The 25,297-nt window shown below is 42.0% G+C and overlaps 1 protein-coding gene across 6 annotated transcripts in view; it reads left to right on the plus strand.

Moving 5' to 3' along the window:
- The window catches only part of LOC140693432 (uncharacterized), a 60,878-nt gene extending 36,341 nt beyond the window's left edge, over positions 1 to 24,537 (plus strand). For 2 of the 6 annotated variants that reach the window (XR_012069202.1, XR_012069200.1), the window contains 3 exons: positions 10,810 to 10,984; positions 11,161 to 11,258; positions 24,058 to 24,235. Coding sequence is in view for 2 of the 6 variants with exons in the window: in XM_072957300.1 (XP_072813401.1) it covers positions 11,161 to 11,258; positions 13,138 to 13,239; positions 24,058 to 24,247 (390 nt within the window). In the remaining 4 variants the exon portion in view is untranslated. Of the gene's footprint in view, positions 1 to 10,809; positions 10,985 to 11,160; positions 11,259 to 13,137; positions 13,240 to 24,057 lie in introns of all 6 variants that reach the window. The other 4 variants (XR_012069204.1, XR_012069201.1, XM_072957300.1 and 1 more) reach the window with 3 other exon arrangements.
- The last annotated feature ends 760 nt before the right edge of the window (positions 24,538 to 25,297 follow it).

Raw genomic sequence — 25,297 nt, forward strand, 5'->3', positions numbered from 1 at the left:
AAGGTGGAAGGCAGTGTTGGTAGTAGAATTCTCAAGTGAATTATAAAGTAAGGGTCTTCTGTTTGCTGGGGGTACCTGGTCTCACATTAGGGAGCTGTGAGCCTTCGGGACTTCAGTGAGTGGGTGTCTCACTGTGTATACTGTGTTGCTTCTTAGGCGGCCCGAGGACAGTTGGCTTATAGGTGACCCATTCATTCAAGCAGGGGTCTCTTTGGGGATTTTCTGCACTTGAGGCTAACATGGGTCACATGGGGGGCAGGACCAGCCAGTCACAGCTTGGTCCACAGTCACCTAGTGCCCTCCCGGCTTTCATCCCATGGATGCGTCACCTCCCCCTCGATGGGGACAAGGTCACAAGTGGTGGGGCAGCTTCTCAGTGGCGAAGGCATTGCTCTCCAGACCCAACACTCAACAGCATGGACCCCTGGTGTTGGCCACAGTCTTGGCTAGATGAGGCTGTTGAGTAGCTGAGCTCATGAGACGTGGGTGCCATGCTTCCACTCTCACCAAGAGCTCTACTTTTGAAGGTTCTGGTCAGACAGCCATAAATACTCCCTAGCCCATAAACAAAGAACAGTCCCTTTCACTCGGGGAAGGGCACACAGAAGGAGAACGGATCATCCCGAGAGCAGGAGAGGCCAAATCAGTCCTGCCATCAGGGGTCTGACAGACAAGCCAGCTCAATTCCTCTTACTAGTTGTTTACTTGGAGGATCTGGGGTATTTGGGTGACTTGCAAGTGTCAGGAAATTGTACATGAGGGCTTTGTAGATTTTCTGGTCCAGTGTTAACTCACCCCATTGTAGCTGTTGTGCAAGGAAACAAAACTTGGTGGACAACAGGCCATGGCCTCTGCTCCCTGGTGGAGCCAGGAGATTACAATGTTAAGAACGACTGCGGGGGCATCATTTCTATGTTGAGAGGCCAGATGGCCTTACATATCTCTCATGCTGGATGTCTAAGTTGCAATGGGAAACTGGATTTCATCCAGCTCTCCAGCCAAAGAGGAGACCACAAGTGGCCTCCCCCACCAACTGTGAGCTCTTTGCCTCCACTGACAGCAGCATCTATAGCAAAAAGCTGGGCTACCACCTGCGTTTCCGTGTAAACATCCGAGTAGCCCCAGCAATGGCCTCGTGAGCGATGGTGTGCCCAAGGAAGCGCTGTGTGGGACAGAGGGAGGAGTGCCGGGGTCAGACACCGGGAGGGCAGGCAGGCAGTGAGGACATCTGTGCAGCGCAGGTGCCATGGAACTGAGCCAAAGGGAGGCGGGTTTTGGAGCAGGGAGCCTGGGCAGTGCCGTGTTGTTTGTAAGAAGATCCTGGGCTCTGGATCCAAGAAGTCATTGGCTTGATTCCTGACCTCAACCCTCATCTTGGGCAAATGTTTGAAGCTTTCTGTGCCTCTGTTTCCTGGTGTCCCAAATGGGGACAATAGTAGCAATTACCTCTGAGAGGCAGGAGGGCCTTTATAGATGTCATTCCATTACGCTCACAGCAGCCCACGAGCACGGTGCTAGGTCCCCCATTTTACACGTGGCAGACGAGTAACCTTTTAAGCAGTAATCACGCAGCTAAGATTGGTCATATTCAGGATTTGAATTTGATCCCTGTGTCCAGATAATTTCTATTCTCGCTCAGTATTACTGGAAATCTAGTAAAGTCACAACAAACACTGCTGGGAAGTGGGAGCTTGAAACATGTTTGACGTCTTCGCCATTGGGGAGTGTTGAGTTCACGTTCCTCGCAGCCCGTCCGAGGCCCCCTGCGTCTCCGGCTGCCCCTGGTGGGGTCTACAGGGCTCTGGGCAGCTTCTCCTTGTTCTCTACCCCCAAGGATCTCTGCTCTCTACAGGTTGATTCTCAACCATGACTGCTCGGTAGAGCTATTGTCTAAAAACAAAAAAAGGTGGGGACGGTTCGGCTCAGTGGTAGAGCCGTGCTTAGCATGCAAGAGGTCCTGGGTTCAATTCCCAGTACCTCCATTAAAATAAATAAAGCTAACTATCCCCCCAAAAAAGGAAAAAAGTATTTAATAAACAATAAAGAGTACAAAGGCCCCACTCCAAGCTGGGGTGCACTATTTTTTAAAGGCTCCCAGATGCTTCCCATATGCAGGAGGGTGAAAGCTATCCCTATACACCTCTTGTGAGCTTGTCCACTCACACACATTAGCCTCTTGAAACTAGAAAACTACTTGGCTCAGCCTAGAACTTTCTCCCGAATTCTAGACTCTTATTTGCCTACTGCACATCTCTCCTGGAGCCCACAGGCACCCAGCCAGAACTGAATCAGTTGTCTCCTCTCATGACTTGCCCCTCTTCCTACCCTTCTTATTTCATGGAATGGCACTATAATTTAGACACTGCCAAAGCCAGAAAGCTGGCCGGCATCTTTGACCTCTTCCTGCCCTTCCATCACACCTGTGGCCAATCCGTCCACCTGCTGAAATGTTTTCTTCTCTCTCCTCCTGGCAGGGCCTCAGCAGGCCTTCACATGAACCTGCCAATAGGCCTCCCTGCCTCTATCTTGTCTCTTTCTAGATCACTTTGCTTGTCTCCTCTACCTTGGAGGCACACAGAGTCCTTTGTGATGTGCACCTGTGATCTCTCCACCTGGTTGCCTCATCTGCCTCCCACACCCTGTGCTCGCTTGTAGACTATTTGCAGTTCCTGGAAGGGACCTGGCTCTCTTTGGCCTCCCTCCTTTGCATGCGCAGCTCCCCAGGGAGAAATGGCCTTAACATTATAGGTTCACCTGATCAATTCTAGGGCATCTCAGAGCTCACCACAGTGGTTCCCTTCTCTGGGAGAGCCTTGGCTACAGTTCCGGCTCTCTGCCCCGAGCACTCTCTGCTGACTGTTCTCCAAGCCCTCTTAACACGCCTCCTCAGCCATCACTTTACAATGAGTCCTGTGCTCCTAGGAGCTCCCGGAATCAGGGACTGTGTCTTTCTCCTCTTTATTCTCAGAGCATTGTAGAGACTCAGATACAATGGTGGAGGGAACAGTGGTTATTCTGCAATTTCTCTAGAGTTGGGGCCTAGGGGTAACAGTCTGGTGGGAAGAAGGGCTTAGGGGATTTCCCCTGAAGCCACATTTTCAATTAACATTTCATGTTGTTTTTGTCTACTATTTGAAGTTACGAGTCTTAAAACAGAATGACGATTTCTAAAAATTACCCTACCGATGATTGAGGAAAATGGCAGTTTTCCGTATTTAAGAATATTATTTTAAGTTTGTGTGACTGGGGTGGTGGAAAATAGAAATGCAGGGGCTACTAAAGCATTTTCATCCCCTTCCCCACCCTCAGGTCCTTTGGACAGAAGAGACAGAGGGATTTGTCTTTCCTTCTACAAATTTTTATAGTTGACTCCCATTTTTTCACATGCGCCTTCATTATTGTGGCCTCCTTTTCATCACAGACTAGGTGCCCATTTGTCTTGAACTAAGTCCCGGTCACTGCTCCCCCTTCCTGTTGGGATGTGCACAAAGAAGCATGGCTGTCATCCTAAAGTCAGAAAAAGGGTAGAAGAAGCAGGGAAACATTTGTTGAGGTGCCATCAGTGTTTGAGCAGTGTTTGAGCAAGGCATTTTACATAATTGGAAATGTAAATTTATTGCTGCCACTCCTGCTGCAAAATTAAAAAAATAAAACTATATATCTTTGTATCAACATTTCAGAGCTATGAAAAGATGATTTCTGAGTCATCTGTATTATTGCTTCTTTCCATCAGCTGAGATAATTCAGAGCTGCTGGTGCTTGCAGTCAGCAGCAGCAGGACAGTATGTTGTGAGCATGAATAACACTTGGGAAAAAAATGCCTTTACTAGGAGCATCTGAAAATGTCTCCAAATATAGATTTAATAAATTGAATCACAGATCTACAGAATGTTGGCACTGAAAAAGTCTGGAGGGAGCAGGTCAAACTCCTCTTTTTATAAATGGAAAAAAATGAGGTTCAGCTACCTATAGAAAGTGACATTTGTCTTTACAATGTAATAAGCTTCTAATAATCCCCATTATGAATTGTTCCCATTGTTTACAACTGAAGATGGGGGTAAAGCATATATTGGTGAAAGACTGTACATTCAGAGATGAAAGCTGAAACTTAGACAAAATTAGATTTTCATAATGCTTTTGAGTCCTGAAAAACAAAAACTTATCATATTGGCAGCATACAAAAAATAGTGAAGAAAAGTTTTTGGTCATTTAAACTGCCAAGTTTAAATTTAAAATTGCCAGCTAATAAGTTTAAATTTTCATTGGAACATGCTTGTTGAAAAATTGAAGATGAAGACTCATTTAACTTTATCGTTCTTCCTTATTTAAAAAATTTCCTTATTATGTTTTTTTTTAGTTTTTTATTTGAAGTATTTTGCTTTACTTGTGAAAGCATGCTCCATTGTTTAGAGAGGCCAGCTTTGTGGTAGTGAGATCTTGCGAATGAAGTTGCCTAAATTCATATTTGAACACAGCAGCTTGCTTCCTGAGTGATTTTGGACAACTTATCTTCTCTGTGCCATAGTTTCCTATAAAATAAGAAAAAGAGAGTTGCTTCTTCATGACAGTGGTAAGGACGGGTCGAAGTAATGTACAGAATCTACTTGGAAGGCTTCCTGGCACAGAGGAAGGGCCATGTACTTAGTTACAGCTATTATTATACTATATCTGGTTTTATAATCCAGGTAAATCTTGAGTCTTACTGATTTCATCTCTTAAAAAATTCTAAATATAAACTCTAAAATGGAAACTCTTAAACTTCATAGTTGTAGCTAATTAACACATAAAGCTCAACGAAGAAACACACAGTGGAGACCATTTAGCTGCAGACACCTGTGATACTTTCTGTCCTGCACAGACTCTAAGCTGCCACTACCATCACTTCTGAGATCAAAGACAAACTAAGGAATAGAGCTTTAAATCTTGGCCTCGTCAGGTGCTCAGACCATGGCAGGGAAACAGTTTACTGTTCACATGTGCATTTTCAAAAAATAGTATTTAAACGAACACTGTATATATTTTGTTGTGTGTTTGACATCGTTAACAGAAAAGAAAAGAAAAGAAAAAACAGGAAAAATCCCATGCATTTACAAATAAGGAGGCTATGTCTGAAAATTATTATTTTTTTATATTATGTTTAGGATTTAGTGACCAGTTAGGAGAAATATCATTTCATTGGTGTAATCCCTTGATTGACTGAACATGCTTTTTTAATTAGGAAGAAGAGCGTGTTCCATTTACCACCCGGGGAAAGGTGTATACATATAAACCTTTGTGCAAGTGCTCTTTTCTGTGTAAGAACCTGCCACAGACTTTTAAAATCTAATGTGAAATGCTGAGAAAAATGAAAGTCAAGCTGGGAACTATGTAGTCTCATAGAGAAAACTTTTTCCAGAGAACATCTGAGCCAACGCAGGGCGCCACTCTGGAGGTTCCACAGTCTCTTCTGAACACAGTGCTTACCCCAATTCTTTTCACCTCATTTGTTCAAATCAGATCAGTGGTTTAGGATTCTCCAGGGTCTGATTAAGAGACCAGATGGAGGCATTAAGGGTTCTAAAATTTTCCAACAGTAACAACCAAGGTAAAATATCTAAGAATAGCCTAACAAAAGAATAGTAGGAACTATCTAAAAATAAAAGTAGAAACTACTGAAAGATATAAAAGTTTCTTTAATTACATGATTCTAGATTAAAAGATCATATCTCCAAAATATCAGAAGTTATAAAATTGATTTGGGTTTATTGTGAATAAAATCATATTAGTAATATAATAATTAATAAGATAATGAGAGTTTTACTAGTTCAAGAATAGCCAGATTAGAAAATAAGGCAGGAAGTCCAGATATGGGCTCTGATATCAATAATAATTTAATATAAGAGATGGAAGACATTATAAATCAGGGAGATAAATAAAGGTTATTCAGTGAATGGAGCACTTGTTATCTACTTGGGGGGAAAAGAAAAGATTGAAATCATACAGTGAACCATATATTATGATAAATTCCAGAAACATTTAAAAAGTAACACAATTAGAAAAAAAAAAACTAGAAATAAATATGGATGAGTATACAACCTCTAGATGAACAGTAAGTTTCAGAGGAAAGTATACAAAGATTTCCATGCATCAGAAGCATCCTAATTTTAAACAAAACACCAGAGGATGTTATTTGTTTACAAATCCGACAAGGGGCTAATTCCTTCAATACATAGAGAGTTCAGATCACTTCAAATGTAACATCAAAATATCTCAGGAGCGTAGAAGGCAGAGAAGATGAACACACATTCACAAAGGAAAAAATAGATGTCACACTTCAATGGTAATTCACTCAGTGCACATCAAAATGAAATAGTTTTCCACCTCTCAAGTGAAACAGCTCTGTTTATGAGGATGAAATGACAGTGATCACCAATCCCATGCCTAGGTTACTGGATAATTTTTTGTGAAGTATGGTTGATTTACAATGCTGTGTTAACTTCTGGTGTACTCCTCAAGCCTTCTTAGAAAGCAGTCTGGCAGTTGATATCAAGAGTCAAAAATATTCATATGTTTTAATCCACTAATTCAGCTTTGAAAAACTTTTAATCAGTAATTATTTCAAAATGGCAGGGAAAATTCAGTATGGATGCAAGTCACAGACATATATATATATATAAAATCTCAGCCAAAATATTCTTCCAACACTTCACAAAGTAGAATAGTATGCAGCCACGAAAAAGTGTGTCGATGAAAATATTTTATGACATGTCAAAGTGTTATGCTTATGATAGATTTGAGAATAAAATTAATATATAAAATGATTTGTAATATACAAACAATGCACCGTTCTGAAGGAATTATGTCTATAGGTAGAAGCATTATTCATTATTATTTTTTATTCATTTTCAGAGTTGGAGTCTTTTGATTGTAGGTGACAAAATCAATCTCCAATGTGTTTAAACAACAACCAAAAAATGGGGATGCGTGGGATTTATTGGTTCCTGTAAATGAAAACCTCAGGTCTGAGGTCTGGCTTCAGTCAAGGAGAGATACTCTAGCCCAGATGATGTCAAGGTCTGCTTTTGTCCTGTCTTCATTCTGTATCTAAAGATATCTCAGCATGATGCTTCTGGGCACTCAGTATCCCAGATCATCCATCCAAACCAAGACAGGTCTCTTTTGGCAGCTTCCTCTCTTGATAGAGGAAGCTTATGATTCACATGGGCACCAGCACGTATCTCCTCACATAATAGTGGCTCTTCCTGGGTTATTTGCCAATTCTCCAATCATGTGCGAGGCCAATAGAATGAGGGGTATTATTTGTCTTAAACCAACTGAGATCTACTTCTGGTGCTTCAGAAAGAGTGGGTCAATCGAGCTTAAATCACAGGACTAGAAACAAAATGGAGGTTACTTATCCTAAAGCAAGTTCTGGGTCCTCTTCTAAGACTGGGGACAGATCCAGGACAGCAGTTCTGTCCACTACTGAGTACTTTCAAATTTTCTTTAATGAGCAAATGTTAAATTTATGATCAGAAAAGATGATAAATAAGAAGAAACTTGAGGAAGGAGAATGGAAAGCTTTCCTGTTTCTTAAGAAATATTGAACCCATTAAGTGTTTCAAAGAATAATGGAAATGTGTCAAGTTTGTAAAAGTTCTGAAATGAATTAGAATTGATTTTACAGACCATGTAGGAGACAGTGCTATACAGTTAGTGTGTCTTTGGGTTCTCTGAGTATTTCAGTACTTTCACTTAAAGTTGCTTCATTTGGGGCAAATTGCATCATCTCCAGGTGGCTCTATTTCCTCATCTGTAAAAGAGATATAATATTACCTTCCCCACAGGGTGATTGTGAGGATTTTGAAAAATAGATGTGTGCTGAAGCAATAGTAAGCATTTAAGGAATCTTAACTATTATGTTTACTTAATACATAATTAAAAAATTATTATGCAGACTTTTAAAAATGCATACTATTTAAATGGCCTTTATGTGCTGTACAAGAGAGGAAGGCTTAATATATCTTCTATAATACATTTTTCTCAGCCTTAACTAATTTTCACATTTAATCACACACACACCAAAAAGTTATTCCTTTCACAAGCATGAAGATTTAACTGTGAAGAAAAGGATGATGAAAGAGAGTAGAGGAGAAAATAAAATGCTTTCTCTACAAACTGATGGCTTAAAAACTAAGAAAACCACCTTTTTAAGACTTTGGTCACCATATTTGTAGCTAATACTTAGGTAGAGTTTTTCACATGCCTGTGGTTAATGTTCCAAATTTTTTCACAATTAGTAAATAATTGATTCATCACAATAGTCCTATAAATTGCTATTGTTATTCCCCCATTATATGGGTGAGGAGATTGAAGCCCCTTGAGGTTAAGAAATTTACACAAGGCCCCACAGCTAGCTTCGGAGCTGGGATCCAGATGCAGGAGTGTGGCTCCGGGAGGTGCTTGTAAACACTCCCACTGCTCTCCCCTGCAGGTGCAAGCCAGCGGCCCACTGTTACTATAAATAACATGATGTGGTTCACTTAGTCCTGAAATTCACATTCTTTGTAGCTTTCTCTCTGGGGCAGCCATCAGGAGCAGCCAGGGACACTGAGTACATGCTTCTGGACTATGACCAAGAAGGTAGATGGAAGGAAAACAGTTTAAAAATGGGATCTTTAATGTGCATTCTTCAGTGGCCAGAAAAAAACCTGCCTAGTGAGGAACTGAAACCCTATCAGCCACGTGCAAGTTATGCTTCAGACACCCCCGCTGCCCTTGGGTCCACGCAGTCAGATCTACAGTGGATCAGGGACATGAATCTTGTGCAAATGCAGGGAGTAGGAATAACTGCCACTTTAAGATCTCAATGAGTATGAAAAGCATGTGAAGCTTTCATCAGCAGAGACCTGCTGTCAATTCCACTGTTTCCCTCAGGGCATGCCCACAGCTTCACTGGTCCTATTCAGAATGAAGACGTCAGCTAGTACCTGCTGACCCCTGAATCGGTGATAGGTTCTCCCTTGAAAGGAAGAATATCCCCTTCATGGGTTACAACTAGTTCATAACCTAAGTAATTCTACAGATGTAGAAGGGATACTTTCATTGGTTCTGCTATCACAGACTTCCCTCCAAAAGAACATGCCAATAGTTACCCCATTTTCACCCATTAAAATATACTTAACAGGCTTCCTTCTTTAGTGCAGTTTTAGGTTTACAGAAAAATTCACAGAAATTGGAGTTCCCATATATTCCCTACGCCCTGCACACAGAGGCTCCTGCTGTCAGCGTATTACATTAGTGGATGCACTCATTCTTTTTGACATCTTGCATTCCTCCTCCCCTAAAATTTAACATGCCTGATATTCACGTCTCTTATGCATTTACGTGTGATTTATATCACATCTCACGTTTATGTGAGGTTTACAACACATGCATGTTTTCTGTTTAAGCTGGGTTGGGGGCAAGTTTTCTGTGTAAAAATACGATCATTAGTGAGTCTCATGCTGCTGGGTTTTTGGGTTGTCAGGTCCTGTTGACCATTGCTTCAGTTATTGGGATCATTGTCTACGGACTTTCACTGTTCACTGTATTTCCTGCAAAACTTCCCAAGAACCTGAGTGGAACAGACCCAATCCAAAAGTACCTGACTGTGCAGGTGGGCCACGCCCATCACTGCTTCCCTCATCAGTTTTATCATCTTCATGACCCTGAACGCCATATATGAGAAAGTGGCAGTCATGATGACTGACTCTGGTAAGCTCCTCCTGCAGCTGAGATAATTTCTACACAAGTTTTAGAACCAGGTCAAAACAGAGACTATCTTTTAGGCACTTCAATTGCAGTACATTACAGTCTTTAGTTAACTTCAAGTGTAAACGTATTTCCTCTAGCCTATATGAGAAGTGAATTAGCTCCATTTTTGCATTAGTAAAAGGGACAAAGGACGCTTTAGAATGTCCAAGCTCTGTGTAAATATGTCAGTGTTTAATAATAATTTCAATTACATTAGATAATGTACCCTACTGTTGAAAGTAAATAGTCTCTGTATTGCAAATAAGTGGAAGAGTGTCGTGGTTCCAGTGGGAGATTTGCTTGTGCGTTACGGAGAGGACAGATAATCACAGTTTTATGTGTCTTCCCCCCATGCTGTTCCTGTTAGTGTAGCTCCATTCTCATCAGCTGCGGCTTCTATAATAAATGTTTCTTCTCTCTGGCTTGTATCCCACCCAGCGGCTTAGCGGCCTAAGTTAAGTGCTTCCCACACATTGCATGTGGCTGGGTGGTTCTCCCAGTGGTCTGCTCAGTGGTCATCTTCTGAAAATACTAAGACCAATTCAAATTCTGAACTAGGAGGATGACCCGTTTTCTGTTCCCCAAATGCTTCTAGCAAGTTGCCCCGTGTTTTGTTTGTCTTCTTCAATAGTCCTACCTTACTGCCGTTCAGGGAGACAAGAGAATATTATTTAGCAGGATGTTTAGAAGTAGCTTTCTTTCAAATTACACCTGACAGAGGACAGTTCTTGCCCATTGGATACTGTTGTGCTTATAAATTTTAAGGAACGGATGACTTTTTTTTTTTTGCCTTGTGGGATATTGCGTTCTTAGTGGGAGAAACTCTTACAACACTGTGTACAGTTGGAATTAACATAGTGGATATGTTAAGAAATTCAAAACAGCTGATATGAAAACAGTGTGAATTGCGTAATATATATATATATATATATATACATACATACATATTTATTGTGTTAACTCATGTGTCCATGGCTTTGATTAGGGTCTCAAAGCCGTTCACAGTTTTACAGACTTACCTTTTCTTTATTCTAGCTGCAGAGCTCCCAAGGACCAGACTGACTATGAGAAAAACCCAGCCATGAAGGTGCTCTTGTTCCATTTTGTCAACTACTACTCCTCGTGTTTCTACATCACATTCTTTAAGGGCAGATTTGTGACTTATCCATGAGATCTGATGTATTCCCTGTAAAAATACAGAAATGAAGAGGTGTGAATACAGCTTTGTGTTCTGACAGTCTAATCTGTTTCAGGTTTTCTCTTAGTTGCCCAATGAAGAGTGTCTTTACTCTCTGTTCCTTTGATTTTTTTAGGCATAAAATAATGACTTTATTTCATATTAGAGCTATCTAAAATTTAAATGAGATTTTCTTTCTAATATTCCAGTGTGACCCAAGTGGCTGTATCCTTGAACTGATGACACAGCTGACAATAATCATGGGAGGACAGTCCATCTGGAATAACATACAAGAGGTGTTGCTTCCGTGAGTACTCAGTCATGTGTTCTTGGGGTGAGAACGGCCCACCGACCCACGTCATTTTCCTGCTTGGCCATCTCTAGAACAGGGGAGACTCTCTGCTTATTAAAGCTCTCCAGATAGGATGATACAGCCAACAGTATAAACGTACCTGCTGTTTAATAATTATGTTTAAATGCCTTCCTTTTTATGTTTAACATAAATCCTCAAGTGCTATAGTCTCTGCTTATTAGCCCACCACTGGGGACTGACGGATCAGAGCCCATTGAGAGATGGCCCTTTTTGGGGCCATGAACTAAGTTTTCCCACAACTTCCTGCAAATTTCTCCTCCTTTTATATATGCATTTAAAAATCCATAACAGGAATTTGTTGAGTGCCTAGTATGTGCTAGTCACTGTATTAAATGTTGTACATATATGTATGTGTGCGTGTGTGTGTGTGTGTACAATTTAATCACCCAAACAATCCTTATTCTTATTTTCCTTTTGCAAATGAAGATCCTGTGGCTTAAAGAGGGTAACTGATTTGCCCAAGCTCTCATTGCCAGTAAGAGACCACTGTGGGACTCAGATGTAAAATCCTATCTCTCTGAATCCATGTTCGTCTAAGAACAGAGACTCTCTTGGGTTCCTAAGGCACAGGGTTACATAACGTTTTAAGAAACACTTGTCTAAAATAATAACTACAGAGATTTTGACTTATTGTTCTCTTCCTAAAAATGAGAAAAGCAGATGTTAGCCAAGGTCACACTGTCCTTTTGATTTTCACATAAGCACAATCCCACATCAAAGTGGACAGTCCAGTGTTATCTGCAATTTCTAAACATTTCAAGGAGCTTACTGTATTCGCTTTTTGTTGCTGTTGTAACTAGTATCCCCAAACGTCATGGTAGTAGGAAGAAAAAAGAAAAAGTCTCCACTAAACAACACAAATTTAAACTTGTAGTTTTCTTGAACGCAGAAGCCTGCTGAAGTCAAAGTGTTGGCACGGCTGTTTCTGAAGGTCTCAGGGGAACCTGTATCTTTGACTTTTCTGGCTTCCAGAGGCCACCTCCATTTCTTGGCCAGTGACCTCTTTTCTCAATCTCAAGGTCAGCATGTTTGTGTGCCTCTGACTCTGATCCTGTGGTCAGATCTCCTCTCCTCTCTCCCCTCTTTTGCCTCCTTCTTCCTCCTTTAACGACTCTGGTGATTACACTGGGCCCACATCTATAATCCAGCTGGTCTCTCTTAGGGTCGACTGGTTAGGAACCTTAACCACATCTGCAACCATAGGTACCCTTTGCCAGGGAATCTGACCTCTTCCTATGTTCTGGGGATAAGGACATAGACATATTTGGGGGGGGACATTTTTCTGCCTACCACACTAACCTTTTTAAGATAATTTCTGGCTTTGAGTTTCTGTTTTCATGAAACTGTTGAACTCTCTTCTGTCTTGCCTTCCACACCAGCATTCTGCTCCTGGCCAACCTAACTGCTGAGCTCGCCCCTCTCTGTGGTGTCCCCCAAAACCACTTACATAAGCAGGTCTTACTGTTGTTTGGAGAATGGGGGAGAAACTCAAACAACTTGAATTTTGAAATAAAAAACCTCCATGATTTTAAAATCTTCCATGCCACTATAAAAAAATTTATTTTTTAACTTCGTTTTTTAATTTTTAAACTATTTTAAACTTTGTAACTTTTTTAAACTTTACTTTTTTTCTTATCATCCTTCATTGTAGGCTCCAGAAACCTGCTATTCTGCCCACCGCATCCAAGTTCCCTTTCATTGTTTCTCCTCCCTTCCCTAACCTTCCTTCTCTCTCCCTTATTACCAAGTTTCTGTCCATTCTCTTTATAGGGCAGTTAAATTATTTTTTCTTTCTTTCTTTGTGTTTTTACAGAGTGAACACCTTTGGGTGTCAGTGTGTCCTTCCACATTTCTTCACAAGGGCTTCATCTTTCAGCTTCAGTATGGATTCCTGGGGTCTGTCTCGAAACCAAAGGCATTTCCCTTGTCCCCCAGCTCACTACGCCCCTCAAAAAAAGATTCTGATCTTCGCTGTGAAATGAATCTTTTTTTTCCCTACTGTGCAGTAGACAACACTTACCCTGAGCTCACAGTCAGATATTTCCAGAGGAGTAAAAGTAGGTCATGTGCAAATAGTACTACTTTTCTCTGTGAAAAGAAATAGATCAGATAGAGGAAATACTTAACTCAGATTACTCAAAAGCATTTCCTGAAGGAAATAAGTAAATTATTGAACACTAAATTTTGTTGAATCTGGTTATCCGTGAGCTATTTTTACCAATCAAGAAGGATATATTTCCTAAACTGGTACTGAGCAATTCATGTGAAATGAAACTTGCTCACATGAACTAGTTTAAATTAAAGGATGCATTATAGTATCTGTGGTCTGTTTATACCTTCGCTTAAGTAAGCACATTTTTCTAGGTTCCAGTGAGCTGAACTTTGCCTCCATGTATTTCTAATATGGGCTAAAATATTTAGGGAATTTATTTTGAATTATGATTCCCTTTTTTGAAAACCAGGAATTCTGAATTGTAGCCAAGTTCGAGGGTGGCTTGTGTTTTCCTCACTGCCTCTTCTCTTTGTTTAAGTGCAGTTTCATTCTTAATTTTTCATATAAAATCTTAGCATACCAAAGATCTATCAATTACTCTTGCTGCACCAAAGCTATACCCATCCTCAAAAATACATAGGAAGGGAAAAGAAAACTTATCAAAATTAGCGACTATTTTCATGCTATTCAAATATGTCTAAAGGAACATAATGAAATGAATTTCACTATATCTCACCTGCCTCCACCCCCCCAATCCCATGTGGGTTTCTTGAGTAGGAATCTGGGAGTAAATGAAGAAGGAGAGTGATGCCGTGATCCAGGCTCCCTCTGGGGTCTCCCCAGCACTTGGATTGGCACCTGGTATAACGTAGGTCTCAGTCCAAGCCAGCTGAGTGAGTGAGTGACTCACAGGCATCGAATGCGTAACATCAGTGAATTAACAGCATTCTTTGTAGGACTCAGAGAATAAGCTGAGTGCCCTGTGGCCTTCCCAGCCTCACATACTATTTTGATGTTGGGGTCATTTCTGGGAATGTTATTCTGTACTGGACAAAAGGCTAGTACAATTCCAGGGTTAAGCAACTTTCCTAGGGAAATTTTATGATAAAATATTAAGAAAAATAATTAAATGCCCAAAATGACATAGCATTGTCCTTTGGTGTTTAGATAATGTATGGCTGTAATTTTCTTACTTTATATGTTTTCTACATTTTCCACTGTGTGTATGCACTACTATATAATAAGAAAAAGCAAATGTTTAAAAGAGAAAATCTCTCTTCTCCAGATATGATTTGGTTAGAGGATGAGTCAGAGAAATATAATAAGAGAATCTTAAATACATGTGTCCATAATTCACTCTTTAAATTCAGGAACAGGAAACTCAGGAATGAAATAGATTAAGAGAATCAAAGATACTTGTATTCAAGATTAGCAAGTAGGAGTGTCCTCAACAGAAATGGTGATAATCTATAATTCAGGGATTAAATGTGATAATGAAGGTAAAAAGACAACATGAAGTAGAAAATGCCACGTGGCAAGCACAGTGTAAAGGGCAATTTACTATGATTATGCCAATATGTGTGGTCAATTCCCAAGGAAATGATTGTGTAACCCCTGCTAGAGGAAGAAAGCTTCCAGCCTTGGCTGGAGAGGGGGGAGGATCCAGTGTCTGTATTTTTTTAAATGTCTACAGGTGCTTCTCATGTGCAAATTGATATCCCTGCACGAGAACCTTAAACCAACAGAAAACCCAAAAGACCGTGGACAATGATAGGTAGACGAGAGCCCAAGCTTTTCTGCCACAGATGAGTGGTTCCACTCAGGAAGACTGAGCAAGAAGCTCAGAGTCTTAGCTAAGGACAAGCAAGTCGGGACTTCTAATACGACCTAATGCCATCGACAGGGGAGGGCATTTCAGCACAAGAAGGGAGCGCCAGGTGATTTAACATGGAAGTTTCACCCTGGATCCATACCGTGATTGATTTAGGTCCCGGAGGGTTAAAGCCCTGCTTCCCTGTGGCATGGACCGGATTCCACAAGAGGCTGAGACAGGAAGTATGAGGCAGAGAAAAATTCCCCCAGGAGAATCCCGAGTCTGGGTGATAGGGAGGGTGATGGACGAGCGTGGTCCCAGCGCCACCCCCACCGCAGGGCTCCGAGTGGCTGTGGAGCTGCGCGCCCCCGGCCGGACCTCAGACCTGCCTGCAGTGCTCTGGGTTGCGGCCTGGGGAGCGGCTTCAGCAGCAGGCTGGCCCCATCATTCTCGTAGGTGCTGCAGTGACCCCCAACCCTGTGGCCACGGTGATCCCAAGCCAAGGGTCTAAGTGACTTTAACCCTATTTACAGGTGACCACAGCCGGTTAGCCAGTGCTGCTCAAAAGGAAGATCCCCCATGGGGTTTTGATGTGTCAGGGGGGTTGCTAATACCTGGCCTGCTTTGAATCATTTCATCCTGACAGCAGCCTGGGCAGTTGAAGTTTCATCTCTCAATTTTATTTCAACTTTTTTTGTTGAAAGTATAGTTGGTTTACAATATTGTGTTAATTCTTGCTGTACAGCATAGTGATTCATATATATATATATATATATTCCTTGTCATATACTTTTCCACTATAGGCTATTAAAAGTTATTGAGTGTAGTTCCCTGTGCTATACAGAAGGATCTTGTTGTTTGAAACAAAAATTACTAAACAAAGTAACAAAGTAAGCAGACTAAACCTAGACATGTATATGACACAGTTGAGTTTATCTCAGGATTTAAATGTGGTTTTGATCTCCAGGATCTCTTTATCAAATTACCATATGCAAAGTGCCTGTGGAACACTTCTCAGAAATATGTTTTAAAATCATAAGATTTAGAGAATAAAGAAGGAAGATAATTATACTGGAAAGCAGATATCAAAATATAGAAATGGGCATTTGTGATACAGTAATATCTGAATTATTGGAAGAATGTGTTGAATAAGAGGATCCAGTGGTGGGTCTACTAACCGCAACATTCTGCCATAGCAGTGAGTGTAAATCATCTTCTGAGATCTGCAACAGTTGCATTTTGAATGTAAATAAAGTTAAATAAAAAATAAGCCATGAAGTGTGGATTCAGATTCAGGAGTATCTCGAGTCCATATCCCCAGCACTTCCCAGTGCTCCCTGCTCTTCCCCTAATGTCATTGAAAGAAGTGGGGAAAGTTTGTGAAGCGAAGGGCATGTTCCATTGCAAAGAAATCTCGTAGCAAACCTGGGAGCATGGCCAGTGAAAGCTTAATGCTGAGATTAGAGGCCGTGGGAAACCAAGAAGAGGCAGCTCTTTACAAGTCACATCATATGCTCTGTGTGTGTCTACGTGTGTATGCATACAGACGTGTGGGCATGTATGATGTATACACCTGCCTTTCATGTGAAGCCGCCTCACTGTCCAAATTTGAAATCCATCCAAACGTGCAGTGCAGTCAGTCGAAGCTCAGCCAGACGCTAAGTTGTCTGTTGTTGCTCTGTCTCTTCTGCTGAACTCCACGAGTAAACCACGCGCCAGCTGTTGCTTTCAGGGACAACAGCTCTGTAGGCTACAGGTCCATGCCTTGTTTCACTGCCAACTCTGATTTCCTTTCAGGAAAAATTGCCATTTGAAAAAGGGGAAAGCATTCAGTTGGCCCACAAGCCTCTGAGTGAGGAAAAAACATAACGTTAGAGTCAGCTCTGTGGGACAGCATCCAGAAGGGGGCAGAGCACTGGGCTGCGAGTCGAGGCTGTGTTTCTTTCAAGCTCTGCACTGAATTTGAGGTGGCATGCCACTTCTCTGGCCCTTGATTTGTTCAGCTTAAATTAGGGTCTTGGACCTGTTCTATCCAATGTTAGAGTATCACTTTTTTGCTCGGTGACCCTCCATGGCTCCGCAATTCCTTCAGAGGGAAAAATGCCCACATCCTCATGGCAGCCTCTAAGGCTCCACCCCCAAAACCACCACTTATTTCCTATTCACTGTGGCCCACACCAGTCTCCATGCTGTCTTTCCAGCGTGAGAGACCTCCAGGCCTGTAATCACTTTTCCCTCTGCCCCTCCTCTGCCCACCCCTTTGTTTCCTTCTTTGCCTTATTCAAAGGTCACTGCCCCATCCCCACTCCTCCCTAGCACACATTCCTCACCCTCCTTTATTTTCCTCCGCAGCACTTATCACCGGCTCACAGACCCTGTATTTCTGTCTTTTACTTATTTTCTGTGAGATTTTCAGACTGGAAAGGCCATGGTGGATAATAGCAGAGAAATGGGGGTAAAAAAGACAAATGAGGGAAGGCATCTTCTAAAACCTAAAATGCCCACCTGAAAAGGAGGTAGGAGATAAAGTAGCAGTAGTCGTTACAATTTTGGTAAACCCAAGGTACGTGGTCAGGACTAGTTTTCACAATTTTTGAGGGTAGGGAGGCAGCAATAAAAAGAAATTTATCCTGAAAACAAGAAATTAAATTCTTGGGAAGATGATGTGTTCAGCTTGAAATGTCAGTAATACTTTTATGACCTTGGTCTGATAATATCCTGCCTTATAATTTGATCTGTTTGACAGCTGGGTCATTAATCTAATGGTGCCACAGTTCCAGAAGCAGAACAGACCACCCCACGATGGGAATGGGACAACCGTCTGTATCCCATGGGCAAACTGGGGTTATTTTATGAATACCCTGAAATGAGTAAGTCATCAGTGGAGATTTCTGTGCTGTCGGTTATACTAGAATATGCTTTGGGTCTCAGAAGCATCGGTTACCGAGCCAAACAATGACCTAGCATACCGACACGGAGCCCGCTTTTCTCCATTAGATGCAATTATGCAGTCAGGCTTTCAAATAGGGTGCCTGTGTGTATCTTTGTCAATATTTATGTTGTACAAAGCTGAATGTTTACTGCCAAGGAATGAAATGGAATACTCATTCAGATACGTCTCCACCATTGATTCTCAGATCCTTCTGGTCATGTCGTTTGAAGATGAACTCAGAACCGTTACTAGATGTGACTCAGCTCGGGCTGTAGCCCGTGTGGCACAGCTGCTGGCTGATATCCTTCTAAACAGAGTCATGTGAGCCAGCCGGCCTGTGCAGAAAGCCCGCAAGGGCATCCTGCCTCATTGCAGCAAGGTTCACAGGGTCACCCCTTCCACATCTCACACCTGCCTTTGATATGGTTTCTGCCTGATTCCTTGAGTGACCTCATGGCACATCACTGGCTTGAATTCAAGATGAATTTGTTGATCTGGAGTATCGGTAGAGCACACATCCCCTCCTTCTCCAATGTCTTTGTCCATTTCTGTACATTTGTTTGGGCTTGGTTTCTCTTTGGTTGAACTTGGTTTTGAGCTCTCATTTGCCTTTAAATTGTTGCATCTCAAAATAGATTTCCATAGGAAACGTTATCTTTTCTATTATGCATGGCGCACTTTTATCTACTAGAAGGCTGATGAAGTGCACGTTTTGTATCTGAGCCCTTTCAGCTCACCACTGCCTTGAAGTAGTTTTTTTTTTTTTTAAGCTTAGGAGACAAGAAAGGATTTGGGTCAATAGGCTTTGCATTTATGCATGCGGGTTCATGTCTGCAAAGGCACCCCTTTGTGCTTCCTGTTTATAAGTCTACAGATAGAGGGAGTTTACTTTTTCCTAAATTACATTCTCCCTACATAACAGGATGGAGTAACAGCTATTCTAGAGAGATTGTTCAGATTTATTTGTTTTCCTATTATCTAAATAATCCCTGACGAATTAGAAAATTGAATCCATTTCTGAGAGTAGGCAGTCTGTTTTTCTGTATTCAACGCTGGAGTGAAACTTATATTGTGTTCTTTTCATTCATGGGAGGTAGAATTTCCAAGTGCTTTTTGAATTATTTTTGTTCCTCTAAAATAAATTGCCTTTGGTGGTGATCTCCTGACCTCAGTTTCCTCCTCCCAGTTTTTCCCATGATCATTAATGTCACCCCACCTGCCTTTTTAGTTATGCCTCTTAGCTGCTGAAGGGGAACAGCTACTGACAGATGACCCTGGAGTCCTCCACCTGTGCTTCGTTAGGCCTCGCACCCAGCCACCAACCCTAGTCTCCTTCGCCTGAAGTATCTTTCTCTGCTTTTCTGCCTGGAAGGACTCTTGCCAAGCCTTGGCAGGGACCCCTCCACTTTTTAGAGATTATCTGCTCTCCTGTCTAGGCATGAATTGCACTTGATTCTTGTCTTGATGGTGCATGATCGTGTCCGTGTCCATTGTGCTTCGTGGCTGGACTGATCCTGTCGGAGGCTGTAGTCAGGCTTTTCATCCTCCCGTCATTGTCTGGAGCACCACAGCCTGGACCCTGGGCCTCATATGTGTTTAAGTGACTTGAGCTTGGAGTTTCAGCACACTCACATAAAACTGTTAGATGAGTTGGCGGTAATATTGCCCCCAAGGCCCCCACAAGGTTCTATATGGCATATGGCTTTTTCTGAGTGAAATTTCTCTTTTATTTGTTTTAGTGAATTCCCCACTGTCCTTTGAGATTATTAGAGTAACCCTGAGTTTTTAACCACAATAGCTCTCCCCACACCAGCGAAAGATCCTGCTGTCTGAGAACTCAGACATGGGACATAAGAGAAATTATCTATCAGTCTTAAAATCTGGAAGCCATAAGATACCGTTTTGCACTTAGAGCACCCACAGCACAAACACCAGTCTCTCAAAAATTTGACGCTGCCTTCCCAGAGGGCGGGCGCCATAAGTGAAATGCTGTGAGGGATGAAGTGAGAGCTCTTTGTCTCTGGTACTGCCTTTTCCACCCTTGCTGTGTTAACTTGATCTTCCCTTCATATATTATGTTCTCCATTTAATTTATTGCAGTTAATATCAGTTGTTCTTCAACATCTCCTTGCACCCGAACCGTCCATTCCCTCTCTCTCCAGTGCTATCCCACCCACGCCTCTCCTGCGCTCTCCAGGACCAGGCCTGTCTCCCCCACGCCCTCACCTCTGTTCTGTCTGCCCACCACCTGCACTGACATTTCCTTAACTCTGCAGAATGAACTTCCCAAAATGGCAGCTGAGTAACTGGGGGGGAATGTAGACCTCTCATCTCTTTACCGATTCATTCGTTTATCTATCCAAAAAACACTGAGCACCTGCTATGCCAAACACTGTATCAGCTGCTGGGGAGACCAAGACAGATAAGACTTGGTGTCTGCACTCCCCAGGCCAGGCGAGATTTGGCGAGTAGTTGATGGATTGCTAACCAGGTGAACACAAATTGGACTTCCTAGAGCTAGAAATATTTGAACTGAATTTTGAAAGGTGAAAGGAAGTTAGCTCTCTAATGTGTGGTAGAGGGAGTGGACACTTCATGCAGAGAGGTAGAGACATAAGTGTACACGGCATGAACTGGCTTGGCTAGACTGAAGAACAACAAGTAGGGCTAGAACAAAGGATCCATAGGTGGGAATATCAGGTGCACATGGCCTCTGTCACGATGGGCCTTGTGTGCTTAGACTTGAATGTATCCTTAATGAAACAGGTATATATTGGAATATTTGTAAGTAAGAGAATTGCATAATATTTATGTTGAAGAATATCTGGTTATTCTAGCAGCAGAATGGAAGATACTATTTTTGGGAGAGGCCCATACTTTGGGGGGAAATGATGTTTTGGGAACAACCCAGGTAACCCAGACAACAAGTGTCACACGCCTGCAGAGAGGCCCTGGGCAGAGGGAGAGGGACATGGGAGGCAGAAGTGATGACTGCTGCAGTAGGGACTGCAGGGCTGGGGCGGCGGGCCGCAGAGCTGCTGAGGTGACTTTCCAGTGACCCATCTTGAAAGAGGATCTGCAGGGGCAGTGTAAGGGGAAGAGCTGATTTCAAGATGGTTCAGTGTGTGGCAGTTTGAGTGCAAAGTGTCTATGGGACATCTGAGGGGTGATGTCTGTTGTTAAGCTGGATTCACCAGTCAGGATCTCAGAGGAGCTGTGGGTGAGGCCGTGGGGGCGATTCAGTCCTGCCAGGCGGAGGACTGAAGACGAGGCCCTGGGGAAAAGGGCCATGAACATGGCAAATGGGAGACGAGAAATCCACCAAGAGAGAGAAGAATAGCAGAGCAGTTGGGAGAAAGCTAGTTGAGGCAACACAGAGAAGGCTGTAACCTGGCTTAAGAGGGATTTGAACACTGACTAAAGGGAGCATAGTGAGAAACGGGGGGTTTGTGGGGCAAAAAAGCAAGGGCTAATTCCCACCTTTAATTGCCGAGACTGGGGAAAGGGAGGAGGAGGACTAAGGTAGCCTTTAAAAAACAGATCTGTGTGTATCTGTGTGTGTGCATATGTGCACACACACTTTTCTGCCTGGGCTTTTTAAATTTATTTAAGTAAAACAAAAATTAAGGGGGGAAAACACTCCACTGAGAGGAAAATATTTGTCCATGGCAAAAGCTACCTGGTAATCAAATAAACAGGAGCTGAGAATGCCCACTGGTTTGAAACACGCAGCCACCGGCAGTGCAACTCCTGTCTCAGTGCCGCGGTGAGGGCCGTGGGGGATGCAGGGCTCCGAGCCCTGGAGGAGTCATCAGCGCAGGCACTTCTCCAAGAGACTGGACTTTAAAGGGAAGAAGAAAGAGTAGAAAGTATCAGAGAGCAACACAGGGCCGTGAGAGAGGGTTGGGCGAGGGTTAGTTTTGTTTTACAGTGGGCGTTTCTGGCCTTGATGAGTTCCTAGGCCTTTGCTGTTATTGGTCTTTGTTCCAAAAGCTTTTTAGAAAGTTCTTCTCGTTTGAATATCTGAATAGATTAAATCATGTTGGGTTATTTCTGGTATTTTATTTTTTAATTAATAAATTATCTGGAATTTATTTTAATAACAAAAGTGAGGACACTGTGCCAGGTCTTCCAATGATTTAGCTAATTACTCCAGTACTTGAATCCACTGATTTGAAGTGTCAGTTTTATAATATTACTAAAATCTCAAATATATCCACGTCTATTCTTGAAATGCATTGTATTACATTCATACTCTCAGTGCACTATTTCTATACTTTTTCCACGACCATAGATTAATGCCTCCTAGAGTTGGTCCTATTTAATCTTTTTCCAGAATATCCCTAACACTGCAAGTTCAAACTTCCCTCCTCATTATTTTATTTGTATATTTGTGTATATTTCTGGAAGAACAATACGATCACCCTTCAGATATTTTTCTTAAATCCATTTTGGATTATTAACTAAATTTGCATTCAGATTCTAAATTTACTTTGGAGAAATAATGTTCTATGTCCCCCAAGCTTGAGTCTGCCCAATGAAGAGTATGGTGCATTCTACTGCTCATTCAATCATCATATTTTTTTCTTTTTTTTAAGTCATTTATCAGAATCATCTTAACATTTTTAATTAATTTATTTCTGAATAGTCTGTGCCTTTGTTGTCATTATAATGATATCTTTTCTGGGTTTTTAACTGGGTTGATTGCTAATAAACTCCTAATTTCTGGCAATGAGAAGGAGATCTGACAGTGTGGGGCACTCTTTCCAATATGGTGACTGTGAGCAGTGTGTTACCTTAGGATGTCCACTTGCCAATTTGCCAGTGGCTGCACCCACTCCACACATTTCTGCTACTTACCTGCCCCCTGTAGGCAGATGAGTTCATGTAGGGTTAGGTGGGTTATGGACACAGATACTGATATCACTGCTGCCACACTGCTGACTCTGTGGCATCACTAACTCTGGTTCTTGCTCTCTGACCTCCCTGAATATGACAGCTCCTTTTGGGCTGTGGACCTACTGCATCTTTCCAGCACTGTCGGCTTTTATGCAACACACCCCTGCCTCTCAGGTCACAAGCAAATGTCAGCTCCTCCTACACATCCACCCCATCCACGGTCTTGCCGTTCCTGGCCAGAGTGGTCCCTACCCCTTGACTGATCAGTAACAGTAAATGGACTTTAAATTTGCCTCTCATCTTCTGGCTTAGTTACATACCTGTGCTAGTTTACTTTAAAGGTCTGCCAGTTAGGAGGGGAGGGTCTAAAAGTCTTTTAGATTTCTGGCCTTATCATTTCTAACTGCTCCCCCACCCCATGGAATAGCTTACCACAGATCTCTGCTGCCCCATCTGTAGCAATGCCCTGTAAATTACAGACAGAGAGAAAAGAACTTCTAAGCCACCACCACAACTTTGACTTCCTGTGACCACACAGACCATAGAAATATCAAGATAAAAATTCCTGAATAAGAATATTTTTCTTAGGAAGACACTTTAATTGCATACCTTTCTGTGACTTGTAATAACTTCATAGACTTTCTGAATGTGCTGTACTCACCTTCCCAGACTCAAGGGAGCTTGCTCACTTGCCTATTTTCAGTGCATTTCCTCCAGCATTCTCTATGCAGAGCTTTCCCAAAGGTACATTTCTTATTTCTATTTAAATTGTTAGATAAATCCACAATATTCTTTTTTTAATCCTCAATTACAAATCATCTTCCAAGATTGCATTATTTCAACACTGAGAGTGAATAATATGCTTCAAGATTCCCAAGTTTATTATGAGCAAATAACTATGGTTGGTTGAAGATTTTTAAGTATGTTATTCCTACTAAGGGTATATACGTGAAAGAAACAGTTTGAAATAAGTCTTCTTCCCAGAGATATTATATTTGCCTTTTGTTTGGATTCTTTCACTGTTAAACATTATTATTACCGTGAATATGTTTTCTCTTTGGGATTTAGTTCACCATTTGCCCCTCTCTCTTTACAGGAGTAAAGGAATTGATGTTGTCCTTCCATCCGTCTACCACTCCATGTTATGTGTCCATTCCTTAAACAGGTATTCAGTTTGGGTTCACCAGATTATTTGTGGCCTCTTTCCAGTGGCCCCTCTGTTGGCTCTGGAGAACAATATATTGGAAATCAGACTCGGTACGTGGAAACTTGACTACAAATTATAGATGCATGGTGCCAGAAAAAGCCCAGAACATCACAGCGTGGCAGTTAACCATGAAAGTAACAGCAATTCTGGCTGTGGTGGACCAGCGTGAGTAAAAAGGCTTCATTGGGTGAAGACTTAGAAGAGTCCAAAAATGCATTGGCGTTGCTTCCTAAGGAATCCAGTGATGGGTATTGTTTAATATGAGAGGGAGATGCTAACACTATCATCGTTATAAACAACATAGTTGTTGTAATTGTTATTATTTTTTATATAATTTCTTTATAATAAATATTTGTGACTTACAAGACACTTAAGAGGCAGTTGTTAAGAAGTGTGGCCATTATACTGTTACAGAAGAGTTAATTCAGTAGAAGTATGGTAATAGTATTAATGAGTACTCTTTTGATCCTCACATGAATATAAAGGTTACCCAGGAGTGCTTGTATAATGGAGATAGAAATCAATCCATTTAAGAGTTTGTAGAACCTAAAATAACAGCAGTCATTCCACCGTATTTGACTTCGTGTGTGTGCTGGAGGTGGGGAAACAGATTCCACACATTTTCTGGGGGCACATGTGTTCCCAGGCTGGGGGATATTGGCTAAAAACCTCCGCTGCCCATAGAGAGGCACACGCCAATACTTGGCTTAGAGCCCAACCCCCACATTCCCTGTAAGACCGGCCTAGGAAAACACTCAGGGAAGACAAGCTAAGGGATTCTATTAGAAGCCAGGCGCCGCTATCAGTTGGAGGAATATCCTCAAATCCAGGATTCCGGAACCAAGCCTTGTGTTGGGGGGAGTTATGGAGCTCCATTCCTGGCAGATGAATGGGGACACAGTTGTTCCCCATTAGGGAGAACTCCTCTAAGTAATTCCTCAGTCCATCAGGGGGCATTCGATGTTTCTTGGACTCCAAGACCAAAACCCATATTCCCTCGCAGCCCGGCTTAGGGAAACACTCAGTGAATACAAGCTAAGGGATTCTATTAGAACCCAGGCGCTGCTGTCATTTGCAGGAGCCTCCCCACACTCAGGATACCAGAACAAGTCTTCGTGTGTGTGCTGGA

The sequence above is a fragment of the Vicugna pacos genome, unplaced genomic scaffold (genome assembly GCF_048564905.1).
Source record: "Vicugna pacos unplaced genomic scaffold, VicPac4 scaffold_19, whole genome shotgun sequence".
NCBI classification, from domain to species: domain Eukaryota; kingdom Metazoa; phylum Chordata; class Mammalia; order Artiodactyla; family Camelidae; genus Vicugna; species Vicugna pacos.